At 38.0% G+C, this 19,649-nt stretch overlaps 1 protein-coding gene and 1 pseudogene across 1 annotated transcript in view; both read left to right on the plus strand.

Moving 5' to 3' along the window:
* Positions 1–1,160: 1,160 nt before the first annotated feature.
* Positions 1,161–19,649, plus strand: part of LOC145766325 (putative malate dehydrogenase 1B) — a 94,249-nt gene continuing 75,760 nt past the window's right edge. The window contains exons 1-2 of the mRNA XM_082578012.1: positions 1,161–1,308; positions 4,385–4,461. Of these exons, the coding sequence (XP_082434138.1) occupies positions 1,287–1,308; positions 4,385–4,461 (99 nt within the window). The 5' untranslated portion in view covers positions 1,161–1,286. The remainder of the gene's footprint in view (positions 1,309–4,384; positions 4,462–19,649) is intronic.
* LOC145766136 (uncharacterized) lies at positions 10,194–11,296 on the plus strand (annotated as a pseudogene).

The following is a 19,649-nucleotide window of genomic DNA, read 5'->3' on the forward strand; positions in this document are numbered from 1 at the left end:
TAATTGTTGAGAAGATGTCTGTGCTGTCTAGGCTGTAACGCACATTTCAACTGATGCTTCCTACAACTGTTTACAATTCTGGTTAAACTTTGAAGAGTATACTAGTTCTGTGTTACATAACACTATGCAGTACGGTATGTTCCAGCCAGCAAAACTGGTCTTTTTTACATTGATTTATCGTCTGCAGACATCGACTCAATGTAAAAAAGACCAGCTTTGCTGACTGGGAGAGCATATTGTACGATCAAGTGCAGTATTTAGGTTGGTAAATAAAGCTGCATTTCCTATTTGTATTCGGCGGTGCCACAACCCCAGCTTTGCCACAAATGCTCGAATGGAATCATAGCTATTAATCCGGTTAGTATTTCTGCCCTGCAAGAGCAAATTTAAGTTATTGAGGGCCTCGAAAATGTCCACGAGGTATGCCAACTCCAGCTGAAACTTCTCTGATGAAAATGGCAGAAGGAGATCTTGCTTCCCATGAGCTTCCAAAAATAGCATCAGTTCATCTCTCATCTCATACACACGGGCTAACTGATTACCTTTCGATAACCAACGAACAGATGTATGGAAGAGGAGAGTCTTATGGTTCGAATCCATATCCTTGCACAGCTTGGTAAACAGTCTCGTATTGGCGGCACTGGTTTTGACGAAGTTGACGGCTCGTATGATTACTGTAAGCTTATCTTTCATTGCAGTTGGTAGAGTCCTGGAGGCCAGAGCCTCACGGTGAATTACGCAGTGAGATCCAATGGCATTGGGACTTTTTTGCTTTATCCTGGCAATAAATCCACTTAGTCGCATGCGTTTAGTCACATAGTTCGACTTCGCTCGCGCCCCCCCTTGTGAACCTTTTGCGCCCCCCAGTTTATGAACCGCTGGTCTAGTAGATGTTCTAGCCTGTGTAGCTCCTGCGAGCTTTCCGTATATCGTTTTTACGTTCTCTGACGTCACCTCTCATGCTTATTGTTGTTCTGGAGCATGTTTATCCCCTGCAGGCTCTCCATGAGTCATATCTGCGTTTCCTCACACACGCTACACAAGGTTAAGAAATTTAATGTAATTTATTAGTTAGTTATTGTATTGTAAAACGAAGTAGTTTCTTGATTGTTGATGAATTAAGACTGCACAAATGTTTGTTTGTGTTTTCTTATAGAATATTCTGCAAGATTTGTGCTAATTCATTTATTTTTGCTGATCCACTTTGTCTATCCACAATTCCACATATTTGTCTATGAAGAAGCACCAACTTTTAACTGTTCAGATTTTATGTTGAACTTATAAAGATGGCGAAGTTTGTCGTTGCAGGTTAGTTTCCAGAATATTCTCTAGGGTGCGGCTGATGCCCCGACCTGAAGCAAAACATCCTAACTTTTTTTTATAGGTGACACTTGGTACAAAAACAATATTTATGTAGTTTAAGACCAATCTATAAATGTTTAGGGGATCCAGATTTGAATTGAAAATTGAGAAATTTGGTACTTAATTGCCATAATCGTGTAGTTTTACAGTGCTACATAGTCCTTCATTTATCATGGTAAATGCTGTATTTAAGGTCATTGATGCTCCACAGTTGCAATGTTTCACACAGTAGGCTATTATTATGTTCCATACTATTTTTTAACAAGTAAGGTTTTGCAAGCAGACAGCCAAACACTAATTTGAGAAGTTACGTGACAACCTATTGCAAAATATGCTTGATATGTAATTGCTGGAGAATGCAAGTATTAAGCAGTAGAACAACATAGTCTGTGTATTACTATTAGCCAGTACAATACACAACTTTTATTAAATGTGAGTGACTGAAATCTTCCTGCTCACTATTGTCAGCTTTCCCTTGAAAATCGCTAAAAGTGAAAACATGCCTATGTGATGTCACAATACCTTCAAAATGACTTACCACTGTTTAGCTCAGTCAAATACCTCCAGTTTCAGTCTAGTAAGTGCAGATCATTTCTAAGGCATTGTTCCCAGGTTCAGAATAAGGTTAAATGTAAGGAGTCGTTACAGAGCACTTCTCCTATATCAAGACAAGGCTTCTAACCATTTTAATTGTGACAACTTAGGAATGGTGAATTACCTTAGACATTTAGTATGCTTTGTGGTGAAACATGCATAGAATCATATTTATCAATTGCAGAATGCAGTCCAGAATCAATACGTGTAGTTTGTATTCAGTTGGTAGGCTATTTAATCGAAAAAAAGTTTGCTAGGCTATGTCTTCTTATGCACAACATGACCCTCGGTGTGCTCTACTCGCTACGGTTACCACAAAAGCAGATCAAGGTATCAAACGTAGCAAGTTACCAACCTACAAGCAAGTGATTTTCAAATTAATTCAAACAATTTTATCAGGAAGGCAGATAATTACAGTACAGTTGAGCAAGTTTTTACGTTTTACTTGTGAGCTAACATTTCTACAGTTGCAAAGCAAAAAATGTCAGAAAAAAATAATTTCTTTTTACAAGCAAGAATTTCAAATGAAGATTAAGAGAGACAAAGGCAAACCACTAAAAATATACAAGAATTTCAGAAAAAGCTTAGCAAAACCTTTCCTTTCTGGCCACGCAATGTAATGAAAAAAATAGCAATGAAGAAGACATGCTATTCCTTATCAGTATACAAGACAACCGGGAAGCAAGTATGGCTGGAAAAGATAAAGTGTTAGAAGCAAAAGTTAAAAAGATCAGTACCAGGCCACAACAACAAGATAGACGAGTAGCAAAGCCGCCAAAGGAGGAGACTCGAGTTAATGGCATAAATAATGCTATTCATTTAGAAGCTGAGGATGAGGATGACGTGGACAACGAACCATGCACATATTCAATGATTTGTGAGGTAGAGGAAAACACTCTCATGAAAGAAGATCAAAAACAGGAACAGCCATGTTCATTTCTCATGACATAATGAAATCTCCAGGATTAGTCTCTGCAGCAATCAGAAACAGCATTACACCAACTGCCTTATCTCTTACTCTCCATTCTATGGTTCAAGCCTGTTCTGGAGATGCTTTGAAGCTAAATCTCCATCCATCTCAGTCACACAGACACAGAGTTGAAACAGCGCAACATATCTCATAAAAAATTCTCTCCGCATGGTCACCACCTGCTGTTGGTGCTGTACATTGGGATGGAAAGCTTCTGGAGACTTTAACCAGCAAGTAGAAGCAAGATGAAAATCTCCGAGTTTTGATATCTGGCATCGGTGGCATTAAATTGTTGGGTGTTCCAATAATTCCAACCCATTCAACAGAAACAGCTGGAGCACTTGTGTCCAAAGTTACTATGCAGTTGCTTGAAGATTGGAATTGCAAAGATTTTGTTACATCTCTTGATTTTGACACAATAAGTTGTAATACAGGGCATTAAAACTGGTGCTTGTATACAACTTCAAGAAGATATAGGTCGCCCCTTACTTTAGGCTGCGTGTAGGCACCATGTGGGTGAAGTAATTCTTTTTAAGGTGAAAACCTGTGGTGAAATGATATGCAATTATGTATTATAGAGTACTGAAACACAAATGTTAGAATGTCACTTCGTAATATCTAAAATTTAACTCAAAAGCAATAAAGGAGTGTTTATATTAAATTTATTATGGTTAAAGCCTACACAGCGCTGTGGTAAACGGCATTAAAAGTATAAAACACTGATTTTCTAGTGTCAGTTATGGTATGTTCTGAACAGGGTATTCATTCAAAGAATTTGCAATCCAAAGACACCATTTTTGAAACTTTTTGCAAAGTATGTTTCACAGATTTTGCCTAAACTTAGAACGTTTGCCATAATTCTGTAAAAATTTCAGAAATTCCATTGCACGAAGTATATATGCAAAATTACCCCTAAATTGACACACTTGTTCTAATTGAAACCTAAGCTTCTGTTCACAGCATAAAAACTATAATTTGCAATAATTTACAAAAAATTAGCTGGTATCACATGAGCAATGAATATACAAAAATCACTCAAATTTTTTTTTAAACATAAATCACTCAATTTAATGTCAAAATTGAAATTTGGGAAAATCGATAATCCTATAAAAGTTTGATTGCAATCTGGACCCCCTAGACCTTATTCAATTTTGCTGAAACTTCATATTTAAGCTTTGTAGACCAAGCCTCACTTCCAAAAAAAAGTTAGGGTTGCTACAATCAAGTTTTAAATTTTACCGGGCATCAGCCGCACCCTAAATTCTGTCTTTGCAAAGTGAAAATTTTAAAGCTGATAGCAAGTCTGTACGGTACATAAAGAATGTATGTGTGGGATGTATACAAAGTAAGGCTACACTTTTTATTAACAAGCCGTAACAGAATGAAACTTATCCGACTGGATTTGGTGCTGGTAATAGCCTACATACGCTTGACCATGGTTGCTTTTTTTCTTTACAGGCTCTTGTGACTGTCCTTACTTTGCTAAACTGGAACTTCTTGCATGTCAATTGTCTACAAACTTACCTCATTTTCAGGTAATTGCAAATAATTCTGCGTGAAACTGTGACCAATATTTGAATATGAAGAATAACACAAGCTTGAAAGAAAGCTTTCATATTAGTATGCTAAGTAATGAAATAGACGCTGGTCACTGATGTCTTTCAACCTCTGTTCTCGTTCCTCAATGTTATTAAGGATAAAAAGTAAAATACAATGGAACTTGAGAGCAAGGATTTCACGGTTTGCGGAAAAATTCCTAATGCGTAATTGTGCTGTTGGGGAAATTCGTGGATACTACAAATCTTTCAATTACACGTTAATTTTGGAATAAATTCACTTACATTTGACATGGTTAGCTCCTGCATACGTACTGATTATTTTCAGATTGTTTCATCTGAAAATAATAAAGAAAAAAAAAAACAAACCTTGGCGTAATGAATCCCGAAAACGATGTTGGCCCATAGGACAATATAAATTGCCACGGGATCCGTAATTTTCCTAATTCTTCTTTGTTTAGTGAAGAAATATCAATCCAAACATTTTAAAGACTTGGGAACACAATAGCAGTGATGACATTACTCATCAATGCCATTACACAACGCATCAGTCGACATACAAAATTTATTAAACAAATTAAAATCAACAACACAGCAGAAGAAATGCGAAAAAACACGTAGGAATTATAAAGATTTCACAAAGTCTTCAAAGATTTGCTCTGCGTGACTAAAACTCTGTCAAACTAACTAACTCTATCAGGCTCAAACAGCAAATAGATGTGAAACCAGGTCTTCTACGCTAAATTTAAAAAAAGCTAACCACTCGCCTACCTCTCTTGCTTACGAATTTACACCAGCTTGCAGTAGTCAGACATTTGTAAATTTCCCTCCGGCTCTGGACTGTATAATTCACATTCATCAGTCGTTATCTCCGCCTGCGGCAGATTGCGCATCAGCATGGCTTATTTGCTTCCAAGAGTGGCGATTTTGAGCCAACTCGCCCAGTGTCTTCAAGTGGAGTCCGGTCCATGATTGAATGTTGTCTTGCCATCGTTTTGGTTGTCTGCCACGTTTTCTTTTTCCTTCTACTTTGCCTTCTGTGCAAACTTTGCTGATTCCGAATTGTGATCTTTTAGTGTGGCCGAACAGTTTTAAAACTTTTGATTTTATTATTGCTGCAATTGGATGTAGTTTTATCATAGTTAGAAGATCTTCTACTTATTCTCACCGTATCTCGCTAATTACTGTATATTTGCTTTTGTCTTACCAGTATGCTGTGTTGTATGTATATTGTATATGCCATTTTGTATTTTTGCATCATTTCTAGTAGTTCTGTTTTTTTTTTGTTTTGTATACTGCACTGTTAAATTTCGTATGTGTAATGTTTTTTTTTATGTTGTATATAATATATATCTATCAATCAAATCAATCAATATATCAATCAATCAATATTTGCGTTCAACTTCGACACCGTTCCATTTTAAATAAGCCATGACACCACACGGGTGTGGCAGACTCGATGACCAGTTCGGTCCTTCTGTCACTCCCATCGTCATCAGCAAACAACCTAGCTCACATTGTAATTTTGTATTGTTTTGTTTTTTTGCATGTGCTGATGATGCAAAATAAAAGAACTTCTTCTTCTCTTCTCTTCTATTTTTGTGTGATCAAGTAACCTTTTGTTGGTCATGCTTCTCATGATGTGATTTTGGAAGGTAGTGAGTTTTTCATTGTTGATGATGTCCAATTTACGCATTCTAGACCGTACAGCACGACTGGTAAACTGTAGGTGTTGAAAATTTTTGCTTTCAGTTTGATTGGGAGTCTATTGGATGTTAGAATCTTTTTGTTCTTTTCAAATGCTGCCCAGCCTAAGCCAATTCGGTGTTGCACTGCAGTCTTTCCATCGTTGGTTGCAGATAGTCGTTGGCCAAGATATATGAATTCTGGTACTTGTTCTATTTGTTTTCCATAGAGAGTGAGATTGAGTGTGTTGTTAGTTTTGTCGGTTGTCATACATTGGTTTTGGACACATTATACATGTTTAAATAAGCTTCTACATTCTCCAATGCATATATCTGAATTATATCTGCATTCTGCATCCTAGGCGAAGGCTAGTCTTCATTACACTTCCTTACCTTTTCCATGAACAGATTAAACCTGATATGCCAAAAGCATGGTTGTCTTGTGCATTCTTAAAATTTCCCTAACCATAAAACTTACTATCTCCATCTAGCGGTTGCTTTTTTGAACTTTTATTTGTCACATGGCGCTAGAGTATTACTTCCCGATTCCATTGATGTTACACTGGTCATTCTAAGCTCACCAGAAGAGAATTTACAGCAAAGTTAGTGCAGACCGTCAGAAAGATTTTGATTTGGGAAAGGGTTTTAGGTCGAGGTCAAATATTTGCTGATTGCTGCAATTTGAAAAGCGGTTTTGGTCTAATTTTTAGTGCAGAAATAGGGATAGCAATCTTTTTACCTGTGCCATTTCAGTTTTTGAGGTTAAACAAACATTAGCCTGTTTAGTGTTTATTTTGAAATTCGTGTTTAGGGTTATTTTATTAAGTATTTGTGGTTAGGGTAATCATTATAACATAATGAATAACACAGAACCATGCAGCACACACAATACATCATGTCGTTTGGCTGTAGCAAGTAGCAGCTGATGCGAAAAGTAGTGATTGACTGTAATGCATTAAAAATATATATATTTGTAAGTATGATTCTATATCAGCTATGTCCAACCCAAATGCGTTCCTTTGACAAAATTTATTTTTGTATTTTGTAACTGTAGAAAGTTTAAAAATTTCAGATTGAAAAAATATCGATGAAACATTGTGCAATGGAATTAACTGGTATTGATTTCTTTTCGTTAAACAATTTCAATATGATGTTTTGTGATGTCATTGTTGAATGTTGTAGCGGACGTCGAGTGGTCTGAACATCCGTCCATACCTAGCTGTAGCTGCTACAGCAACATCCCGGGTACTAGCGTGTAGTGGGGATGATCTTGAGAACAATACCTTGCTCCTTTTGCGAGTATAAGTTTTTTGCAAAGAAATGAATAAACTTCCACGTCAGAACGTTGTAGCCAAATAATGCCTTGAATTCAAATAGAACGAGTTAAACTAATTCAGAACATAAAAAACTACACTACAACCATACTTAAACTAACACCGTGACTTCCAAGAAAAGAATCCGTGGCAAACTGACTGAGAAAATAAGGCACCACACAACTGGCTGACAGAAACCATACTGAAAACCGAAAAACTGACAAACTGACTGTGTTTTACGCTGAACCATTGATTTAAAGGAGGCTTTTTGCTTCAAGCAATGCAGCATGTGTCAAATGCGCAACGCTACAACAACGTAAAACTACGTATGTAAATCAAGCCCTAATAACTGGTGCAAATTCCGAGAAAACGCCCTAATTTTCAGCCAGCGTTTCAAATTCCTACCAAGCACAAATTTCACAACGGCAATTAGACTAAAGCAGACACGAGAAAGCCGCAGGCGCTACTAATGTCATGAAGTTATAAAACACCCTAAGTGGTGAATGGTAGCAGCACGATATGAAGCTACACTAACCTGGCTTTCCACCACCTACTCTGAAAAAGATGACCCTCACAAATCTACCAACTACCGACCACTATCATTTTTATCTCCATTTAGCAAAATATTTGAAAAACGGTTACTCACTAGAACAGTGATTGTCAACCTTTTTGTCTTGGAATAGAATGCAGAACGTTGATTGTGATACGTTAAGAACTTTTTTTAACATGCTCATCTTCTGAAATGCACTCAAAAGCTTTCACTCCCAAAGCACATACTGCAAAGCAGAATTCCGATGGCTTCAACAATCAACAAACCACCTCGATTTGCCATTTCCAGCTAACGTACCATTTTTGGTGAAAAATACTGTAAGGTGTAAGGATGTTCTTCCTCATTGTCTTTTATCAACAGATCTGTACAATGTACAATTGTACATCCTTGACATTTCCTGCGATGGGAAATAGATCTTCCGATGTAGCCACTGACGTAGTATATAACAAAGCAATCTGAATCGGATAAGTCATAAAGACTTGTAGAGGTTAAAAACTCACTAAGCCAAGCGATGTCATCATTTCCATCTTCACTTCTACCTAGCAAACCACAATGCAAATAAAGGCAACCAGCTCCAACGATTTCCTTCTGCTCAAACAAACTGAGGAAGCGTATCTTTTTTTCAGCTTGAAGCAACTACTTTAAAGACATATAAAAGTTGCTACCACTGGACTAACGATACCATCCAAACCTGCCTTCTATGGGGTCTGATGAAAACTTTCCCGAAAGAACATAATCAAACTCATGATTTAGCAGCAAGTATTTCGTAAAAAAGGAAGGCATAGCTTCCATGGTTTAACTGCAAGCTAAAAAAGTTTCTTTTGTCAAGCCAATGTTGTTTGGTACTACGACAGTTTATCGAACGACAGTTTAGCGGAGCGGGGGTAACGCGACAGCTAGCCTGCTTCGACAGCTCAATTGGTTAGCGCGTCACTTCTGGAAAAAGAAGCTTCAAGATCAAGCTGCACTGATTCGACTCTCGGGGTGTGCGCTTGAGCAACGCAAGTTAAGGACTGCTCTCCATTCAACGGCATCTAATGGGTGGAATAATTTCCTGGCAACAACACGTCAACAATCGGAAACTTCATTCTGTCAATCTCAGTGACCGTGCCTGCGTCAGTGATTCAAAGCCTCTACAAGTATGCGAAACTACCAGGATTAAGCTTTGCAAGAAGCTTTCCCAGTCCGAGGATAAAGATTCAATCAATCAATCATCGAACGCCTATTGATCGAACGATAGTTAGTTGAAACGGCAGTTTATCGAACGACAGTTTATCGAACGACAATTAATCGAACGATGGTTAATCGAAACGACTGTTTATCGAATCGACTGTTTATCGCACGAAAATTAATCGAACGACAGTTAATCGAAACGACAGTTAATAGAATAATAGAACAGCTGATTTAACTGGAGTCTATGCATCCAAAATTCATCCTCGAGAGACCTTTTGTTTGTGTAATTCCACATTTGCAGAATAGAATCACATGTTTAAGCACAAATTGCAGCTTTTGTTAGTTACTGTAGCATGGATGTTATAGTTACTGAGTCATAAGAAATAGGTCGATGCACGCGAGATCCCAGACAATTGAAGAGTAATTATGGGATGGTCTGTCTGCACTGTCTAAGTACCCAAAGGATCGGTCAACAGTCTCAATATTTTAATAGAAATCGATTTAATGAGAGGCCGTAGCCCTCGCATCTTCAGTCTCGTATGATATGAATAGATTCATGAATAGATCTCATGAAATCGATTTCTATTAAAATATTGAGACTGTTAACCGATCCTTTGGTACTTAGACAGTGCAAACAGACCAACTGAGTTAGTAATGGACAAAGGATCGTCACAGCATAGTAGCCGCTCAGATAGTCAGGCAGATCTCCTCCATCAGTTTACTACTAGAGAACTTCAAAGTAATTATGGGATTAACTACCGTTGGGATGCCACCATGACGTAAGCGAAAACGCCGATGCTAAGTGGTTAATTCAAGGTGAGACTCAAAGAAGTGTGAGCCTGTGAGGCGCATTCTAAATGCCCTGTATATTCTTTAGTGCCACGAGGCCCGATACGATTGGCTATGTTTTTCGCGCTCATTCAGGGTATAAATGGGAGAGCAATTCCGATAGAAATTCATTCTTGTATTTTTGGCATTGGCGTACATTTCTTGGAAATGGAATTCGTTTCAAGTGAGAAAGGTAAACGAAAGTTGACCTTGGACGGTTTCATGTACGTTTGTGACAAAAACAAAAATGGCGTCACTTATTGGAGATGTGAGGACTACCTCAAATGTAAAAGCCGTGCATCCACAGCAGAGGACGACAGCATCATGAGGGCACCATCTGAGCACAGCCATCCACCAGACCTGGCACGTGTTGCAGTTGCGAGAGCAGTGTTGCAGTTGCGCTAATTGGTTTTGCGATGGTACATTTGACGTTGCCCCACTTGGATACCAGCTGTACACGATATACGCGCTGGTCAATGAAAATCGCACGATGCCACTCGTATACGCTGTGACAGACAACAAATCTGAAGCTGTGTACAATCGCATCTTTTGCTTATTGGAAAATCAGCGACCAGGAATAGCCCCAGAAACGGTAACAATGCACTTTGAAATGGCAGCATATAGGCTAACGCTCTATCTTCTAGCTTCCCTCGGGCAGAAGTACCTGGCTGCCTTTTTCATTTTGGTCAATGTAGCTTCCGGAAAATTCAGGCCCTCTCTCTGCAGCAGTGGTTCAGTGAGGATGCCGAACACGAACACGCCCTTCGCATAAAAGGCTTCCAGGCACTAGCATTCGTTCCGCCTGAAGACGTTGTACAACAGTTTGAGGACTTCATGGCCACATTGAGTGACGACGATGAGCAGCACCTGTCTGACTACATTGACTATTTCGAAACAACTTGGATTGGACAACTGCGTCGCAGAATCGTCGTCAACCTCTATTTCCTATCCGGTGTTGGAATGTCTTCCACCGGGTTCAACATGACCTCCCACGAACGAATAATAGTATTGAAGGATGGCACAATGCGTTCAGCAAGCGTGTCTCAATATCTCATCTGATGCTTCGTAGACTCGTCAAGAAAACTCTGCAGGAACAAGGTTCCAACAAAATATTCATTGAGCAATTAAATGCTGGAATTGCTGACCCTCCTCGGAAGAAGCACTACGACGCTGTCAACCAACGGCTGAACGGCATTGTCCAAGATTATCACTCAACGAATATTGACATAAACAGATATCTTCGAGCAATTGCATACAACTTGTAAACTGTAAATATTTTGTATCCATGTATTCAAAATAATGAATGTGGTTAAAATGTACATTTAAAACGCCTTGAGTATTCCATTGCATATGTGCGTTAAAATTTTAGATAAAATTTGTTTCGGGAGATTCGTCATTCGATAAACTGTCGTTTCGATAAACAGTTGGTCGATGAACTGTCGTTTCGACAAACAGTCGGTTCGATTAACTATTGTTTCGATGAATTGTCGTTAGATAAACTGTCTTTCGATAAACTGTCGTTCGATTAACTGTCGTTCGATAAATTGTCTTTCGATAAATTGTCGCGTCACGTGCTGTTTGATGACTTCCATTGTTTGAACAGTTCAGCTGCATCAGCCAACAACTTTAGGCCGTTGTGAGTCCCTTCTTCGAGTCGAAGAGGTTGGCACACTCTCTTTTATGATAAGATCAAACACATACCGTAAAAGTTTGAACAAAGGTTTTAAGCAGTCAGAAAGGTACTAAGCATTTGACACAGTTAATGTACAGTTTATGGATATACATTATACATCTCACATACTATTTACCTTTCAGCTATTTAGCTATTCAGTGGTGGTTTCAGTGACATGACTTTCCACACATTAACGATGAATTACACATGTTTGTTGGATCCAGGATTGTTGTCTTTGTAAAACTGGAGTCCACGTACTATAGATTCACTAAATACAAACAATAAATGCAGTTTCTCCAGTGGTTGGGTATAGTCAAGTTCGGCAAACCTAATAAAGTCACAAGTAATTGACACAAGAGACACAAGTAATTGTGGCGCTACTAAAGCATCATCACAATGCTCTATGTAGTGAAATGTGACTAACCTCTATTCAACAACTGTTACAATCCCTGTAGGTAAAACTACATCTTTCAGTTGTGACACAAAAGAAGAAAAATCAATTAAAACAGCTTCTTCAAAAATTCTTCATTCAACTGTCTGATTCTGTTGTTTTCAGAATCTCGCTTGGAGGCAGAAGTGTTACAAGATTTTTATACTTGCTGTGTATTTTTAGACCTGTCAAAGGGCGTTTGACACTATTGACCACAAAATACTAATATGGATACTTCAACATTATTACGGCATTCGAGGCACTGCTCTGCAACTGATGCAAAGTTGCCTAACAAATCGAAACCAATATACCAAAATAAATCAATTAACTTCAAGTTTGCAAAATGTTTTTGTGGAGCTTTTCAGGGCTCCACACTAGGACATCTTCTCTTTTTGATGTACATAAATTATCTTCCTTTAGTACGGTATCTAAATTTTTCCACTAGATTATTTACTGACGACACATATCTAGATTTATGTGGAGAAGACTTGGATTTATTTCAAAAAGAATCTAATTATGAGTTAGGTAAAATTGATTCCTGGCTAAGAAATAAACTTTGTCTAAATTACTCAAAAACCGTTTAAACAAGAAATGCTGGAAGCGAAAAGCAAAGCAGAGCGAACAATGTAATCAATATCCACTTATAAATTAATCAATAAAATGCCTAAACGAGCAGTAGAATCTGATTTTAGTTTGTACATCAATGTTAACAACTTACAACTGTGCCGCATGCATCTTGCCGGCTACACGTTGCACATAGCTGCGCTAAATTCATGACTTGCTTTGTAGCGTTGTTGAGAGTTTGGGTCTTTTGTTTTTAATTGTAGCCTGTGTTACTCGTATGCGGTTTGTAGATCACGGGATTCTGGAATCTGCGTCAAAACTGCTGAGTCCTTGATTAATTTTCGACCTATTGGGATTTTGTTATTCCAAAAGATCTGCTACTTCGTTGCGCTGTTCACCTGGGATTGGGCAGTTATGTAGAAGGGGTATCTTGATTTCAAAGTATAAATGCTACTGATAGTGATGATTATAAGCCTTGTTACTCAATGCGACAAACACTGTACCAGCCAAATTGAAGAGGCTCTTGACATGATTATACTGACGATGCTGTGATAGAGAAATCGATTTATGATAAAGAAAGTGAGGCTGGTACACTGTTTGTTGCATTGAGTAACAAGGCTTGTAGTGATGACGCAAGACCATCAATCGCTTCAACTGGACAATTTGCTGGGTTGGTTCACAAAAACAGAAAAGTTTTATGAGTCAATCTGATAGTGATAAGATGTAGTTTTTCTCCAGTCAATGTTTAACGTCGCTAGCAACTGGTGCAGTGCGTTCAAGCATGCCCAACTCAACCTTGTATACTTTGGTTTGTTTACATTGATTTTATGTATCTTGCTTTTGTTCCCCTCACGTCTTCTTCTTGCGTTGTGTTTATTACATGCTTTGTTAGTCTGTACTTCTCATTTTTGTCTACTGTTAGGTGTTTCACAGTAGGCTATATTTTGGTCGTCGCTTTTTTTTAATAAAACAGAAGGGCAATTCCAAATGTGACTAACGGGACATTTTGACTGCTTTTGGATGTAATTAAGAAATATGAGATGATGTAAAAACATGAAACCTATGATATTAGTTATCAGTGACTTGGACCTAAACTTTGCACTATTTGAGAAATTCATAAACTTTTTACTTTTTTCAAAAATTTAAAAGTTTGTTGTGAGTAACGGGACAAGGGACAAATCTTAAAAATTGGGGCTGTGAATGCAAATTCAAAAGTCTGCTCATTGACAGCACGAATTCTATTGAAATGCCAGTGTTGTGTAGTGTAAATATCAAGGCAATGTCAGCATGGTTTAGTTTGGAAATATCTTAAAGTGTATGTTAGTAGTTGCAACATAAATGAAGTGTGTCATTGTGACTAACGGGACATAGCCTTTGTGACTAACGGGACATCTATGTTATTTTCATTATTTTTTGTTGTTTTCTTGTATTAATCAGTGAACTGAGTAACAATTTTGTAAAACTAAAAGGAGTCTTGCACCCCAGGTGAATCACAGAAACATTTCAATGGGTGCCAGTACTTTGGGGCACCACTGCTAAGCTACTTCAATGAAATAATGTATTATACAATATAAATGATTTCTCTTTTTTTCTCTTAAATACTTTTTCTCCATTAATTACAACATTGATGCAGTCTTTCACTTCTGGTGATTGTCTTGAGATGTCATCACGCTGATAGAAATTACTTATATCCGTTTTGTCTATTTCTGTTAGTTTTCTTTGGGTTGGTTATTTTGACTGCAAAGGTTTTTTTGGTCATTTCTTCCCAGGCAAGTTTTCGAACAACTGCACGCCTTTTGCTTGGGCTATATGGTAGATTTCTTTTCGCATGTGTTACAGCTTTACCGTAGCTTGATCTGCTCCTGAAGGCAGAGTCTGAGAGAGACACTGTAACAGTTTGGGAGGAAGAAGGAGCAACTGAGTCAGAAATCTTCTTCTGTGCTTCTCGGTATGGAGATTTTCTCCGTCGCTCATACATTCTTTTTGTCTCAACAACCTTATTTTTTTCAATGTTTGACCTTTTTTGTATAACTTTATGTTGTTTTGCCCTAAACTTTTTCATTTTTTTTTTCTGTTGCTTCAAGTAATTTTCATAGGTTCCCTTATCTTTCATTTTTTAAATCTGTTTCCTTTTTCTTTCAGCAGCAGATTTGGCCATCTTTATTACTGCTCCTGTCTTTTCCATGTTTTTAGATGGCTCTAAAGCTTTTGATAAAATTAATCATCACACTTTGTTTAAAAAAATGATTGAAAGAAAAGTGCCTAATGCCTATGCAATTTGTCCGTTTGTTACAGCATTGGTACAGTCATCAAACTATGTGTGTAAAATGAGGTGGCCACCTCTCTCAGCCTTTTCATGTTTCAAATGGGGTGAGGCAGGGTGGGGTTTTGAGTCCATACCTCTTTGCCCTTTATGTTGATGATCTATTCAAAAAGCTTAACATGTCTAAATTGGGCTGCTATGTAGGGAATGCATTGGTAAATCACATTATGTTTGCTGATGACCTTTGCTGCTTTTGTCCTAGCCTTGTTGGTTTACGTAAATTGATTGAAATCTGCCAAGACTTTGCTAAGCAACATGACATTACATTTAACTGTAGAAAATCCTTTGGGGTGTTATTTAAGCCCAAACATTTGATCTGTCTGCTTCCCCAAAGATTATATTGTTGACCAAGAACCGATCGAGTTTGTAGAAAATATTAAGTATTTAGGTGTGTATATATATCATGTCCTCATTATCAGATGACAAGGACATACTGCGACAAGTTAAATCTCTTTATTGTACTGTAAACAAATTAAAAAATAAATATAGCAAATGTTTACAAAGAGTAAAAAATGTGTTGTTTCGCTCTTACTGTACATTTCTTTATGCTTGTCAACTTTGGCACAATTATCGCTGTTCTACAATCAATCGGATTAGAATTGCCTATAATGACTCATTTCGTATTCTACACAATATGCGTCGCTTTACTAGTGCACGTGAATGTCAAGTTAATGCAAATGTTATAACTTTTGATGCTCTATTGCGGAAAACAGTTTATGCCTTTGTGAAACGTTGTTACAAATCTCTCAATTCTCTCATCATTGCATTAATGTCCTCAGACGCTTTCTATAAAACGACATTTTTTAAGCACTACAATGATTTGTTGCACATGTCATCCAAGTGACTCTTCACGTCTTGTCTTTTTGTGTTTTGGTTTTAATATGGACAACCTTGTCTGATACAAATAAATAATTATCACAAATTATTTATTATTCACAACAGATCAGGCTTTTTGAATAGTTATTAGTGTCACTAAAAAGACAATATCTAAAAAACAATTTTTCACCACAACCAAACTTTTAGTTTATTGATAATAATCATACAAAAGATTGTTGTGGTTGTCTACTTTCAAGCTCTACCAGTGCATGATTAATTATCTAGCACACTCCCCAAGCCCTTAAAAGGTGTATTGTTGGTAGTATCTATTTAAAATGCTACCCACAATGCCTCTCTTTATGAGCATGTGGTAGACTTGAGGAAGCATTAGAGGATGAAATAGTGTGTCTGTTTGCCACTTGGACAGCCAGAGCAATTATAATTCAATATGTACATACATTATACAAGTAATTTAGTATTATCTGTATAAACAAGCTATGTATACATTCGTTTTTGTTTTGTTAAAGGACTAGCATGAACCATAACTTGCATTTTATATTACATATCTTCCTTAAATCAAAAAAAAATTGGTAGTACAGTAGACGGTAGTACCAATTACTAATTTGGTACCATTGGACCAGCACCCGCTAAATTCCGTATACAGTAGGTAAGCAGCCCTATGCTTCATAACCATACAGAAAATGAGATAAAACATCAACATTGTCATGAAATAAAAGTGTCCTTCAACATCATATAAATATATACCCAAATTGTATTAAAATAGATACTTTCTTATGGCATGAGATTTTGTGACTAACGGGACATATTGTGACTAACGGGACAGCGTGATTAACGGGACAAAACGTTTTTTACTAAAATATAGATACACAGTTAATTTTCTTTAAATTGAGAAAGATGTCTGTACAGTACTGTTGGAGTCTTTAATTAACCTGGAGTATGGCATTTGAGGGATTAGACAATTTGGTGAGAAAAAATGTTTTGCGAAAATATGTGACTAACGGGACATTGTCCTCCGGTCTGCTTTAAATTGTCAAAAACAAACCATAAAACTATTTTTACATACTTCATATAATGTTAATCTTTAGAAGAACAGTCAGTTTGTTCAGAAAACTCATCAGATCACAAATATATGTTGTTCTATGCCAATTAGGGGTTATTTGAAAATTTACTTAAAATATATATAAACTTTTTTTGTTTCTTCAAGGTACCTCAGTAGATGCACCAAAAACACATATTTTCCAAGGTTAAAACTTGTAAAAACTTTTTTTCATGAAAGTTCAAGGTGTCCACTACAAGTTAAAACCTTTCAGTGTTCTATTTTTATTTTTTTACCACTGGAGTACATTTAACGTGGAATTGCCCAGAACCATAATATGACTTGTTAAATGAGGTTAAAAACACAACAGAGTTGTTTGGCGACGACAATGGGATCGCTGATCGACTGTACGTGAAGCTTACAGTGCTATGCAGAGTGATCAGTTTTAGTTCCTACATGTTTCAGTTTTTACAATTTGCTTTACATTTAATTTACAATTTGCTAGAACAAATGTGACAGCAAATGCAACAGCAAGAACGTCATCATGAACAAAACTGAAAGAGTTATTTGGCGACGAGGATGAGAAAATTGTCATTACCGCCTACCTAATTTTTGACGTACCGCCACGTAATTTTTGATGCAGTTTTGCCGTACACCTTATAGTGGTTGCTCTCCCAGTGAGGTTTTAAACTACTGCCAATTACATACTAAAATAGATATCTTACTTCCTTTCTCAGCTCAGATCACGAAAACGTAGATCAGTTCTCTGCCTCGGAAACAAAACCGGAAAACAATTAAGTTTGATGTTGGTGATGCTTGTTATGCTTTGTACTTTGGTCCCAGGCAAAACCGAAGCTCTCGTTGGGTTCCTGTGGTCATGGTGAAGCGACATGGAAGTCATAGTTTGCAGGTTTGAGTGGACCCTCAAGGTCCAATATGGAGGCAGGGTCTGCTACTATTCGGCGAGTCCGATTCGGCGAGTCCGATTCGACTAGTCCGATTCGGCGAGTTCCCTATTCGGCGAGAGCCCTTTTCGGCGAGTGCCCTATTCGGCGAGTTTTTGAAAGGAAATTATCGGGTACCGTAGCCTAATTATAATTGACGTTTTTACATCGTTTTAACGTCACTAAACGTTGAAATCGTGCAGAAAGGAATAAAAAGAAAATGTTTGAACTATTAAATTAAAATTCTTCATGTCAGTTTAGTTGTTTTTATTTTTGACCATCATATCAAAAACAATACACGTCAACAATCAACATAGCAAAGATAGAAGCGACAAAACGCGAACGTTTAAACGTGCTTGAATTCGTCATGTCAGTTCAGTTGTTTTTATTTCTGATCATGATATCAAAAACAATACACGTCAACATAGCAAAGGTGTAGAAAAAGGTAGAAGCGACAAAACGCGAACGTTAAAATGTGCTTGTGACCGAAGTAAGTTATTGAGTTGAAAGAAATTTGGCACGGTCGCAACACTTTCAGAAAAATTTAAGATATAAAGGGAAAATAAAACAAAGAAAATGTTACAAAAAAAAAAAAAAGATCATGTTTATTTCTATAAGTGAAGAAAGGCGTTCTTCCCGGCTATCAGCACAAGGCTGATTACTCACTAGCACAGCGAGCTGCAGTGACGCTTCGCTAACCAGAACGGTGTAGCTTCCACGCCAGCCATTGAGACCTCCAATTAAACGTTTAAGTTATTTTGGCAGCCGATTGTAGCATCGAATAGACAGCGATAGACACGTGTTTCGCCCATGAGGCTGTGCTCATCAGTATCGCACCGTATTCTTGCCACTTGAGTAATCGACCGCCGCTTTACCAGTCAGTTTAACTCTTATCTTTGTGGAAAGAAAGAGCCAACAAAACCAGCAGGTGCCAGGGGTAGGTCAATGTGAAGAAAGGCGTTCTTCCCGGCTATCAGCACAAGGCTGATTACTCACTAGCACAGCGAGCTGCAGTGACGCTTCGCTAACCAGAACGGTGTAGCTTCCACGCCAGCCATTGAGACCTCCAATTAAACGTTTAAGTTATTTTGGCAGCCGATTGTAGCATCGAATAGACAGCGATAGACACGTGTTTCGCCCATGAGGCTGGGCTCATCAGTATCGCACCGTATTCTTGCCACTTGAGTAATCGACCGCCGCTTTACCAGTCAGTTTAACTCTTATCTTTGTGGAAAGAAAGAGCCAACAAAACCAGCAGGTGCCAGGGGTAGGTCAATGTGAAGAAAGGCGTTCTTCCCGGCTATCAGCACAAGGCTGATTACTCACTAGCACAGCGAGCTGCAGTGACGCTTCGCTAACCAGAACGGTGTAGCTTCCACGCCAGCCATTGAGACCTCCAATTAAACGTTTAAGTTATTTTGGCAGCCGATTGTAGCATCGAATAGACAGCGATAGACACGTGTTTCGCCCATGAGGCTGGGCTCATCAGTATCGCACCGTATTCTTGCCACTTGAGTAATCGACCGCCGCTTTACCAGTCAGTTTAACTCTTATCTTTGTGGAAAGAAAGAGCCAACAAAACCAGCAGGTGCCAGGGGTAGGTCAATGTGAAGAAAGGCGTTCTTCCCGGCTATCAGCACAAGGCTGATTACTCACTAGCACAGCGAGCTGCAGTGACGCTTCGCTAACCAGAACGGTGTAGCTTCCACGCCAGCCATTGAGACCTCCAATTAAACGTTTAAGTTATTTTGGCAGCCGATTGTAGCATCGAATAGACAGCGATAGACACGTGTTTCGCCCATGAGGCTGGGC

The sequence above is a fragment of the Aplidium turbinatum genome, chromosome 3 (assembly GCF_918807975.1).
Source record: "Aplidium turbinatum chromosome 3, kaAplTurb1.1, whole genome shotgun sequence".
Lineage (NCBI taxonomy): Eukaryota > Metazoa > Chordata > Ascidiacea > Aplousobranchia > Polyclinidae > Aplidium > Aplidium turbinatum.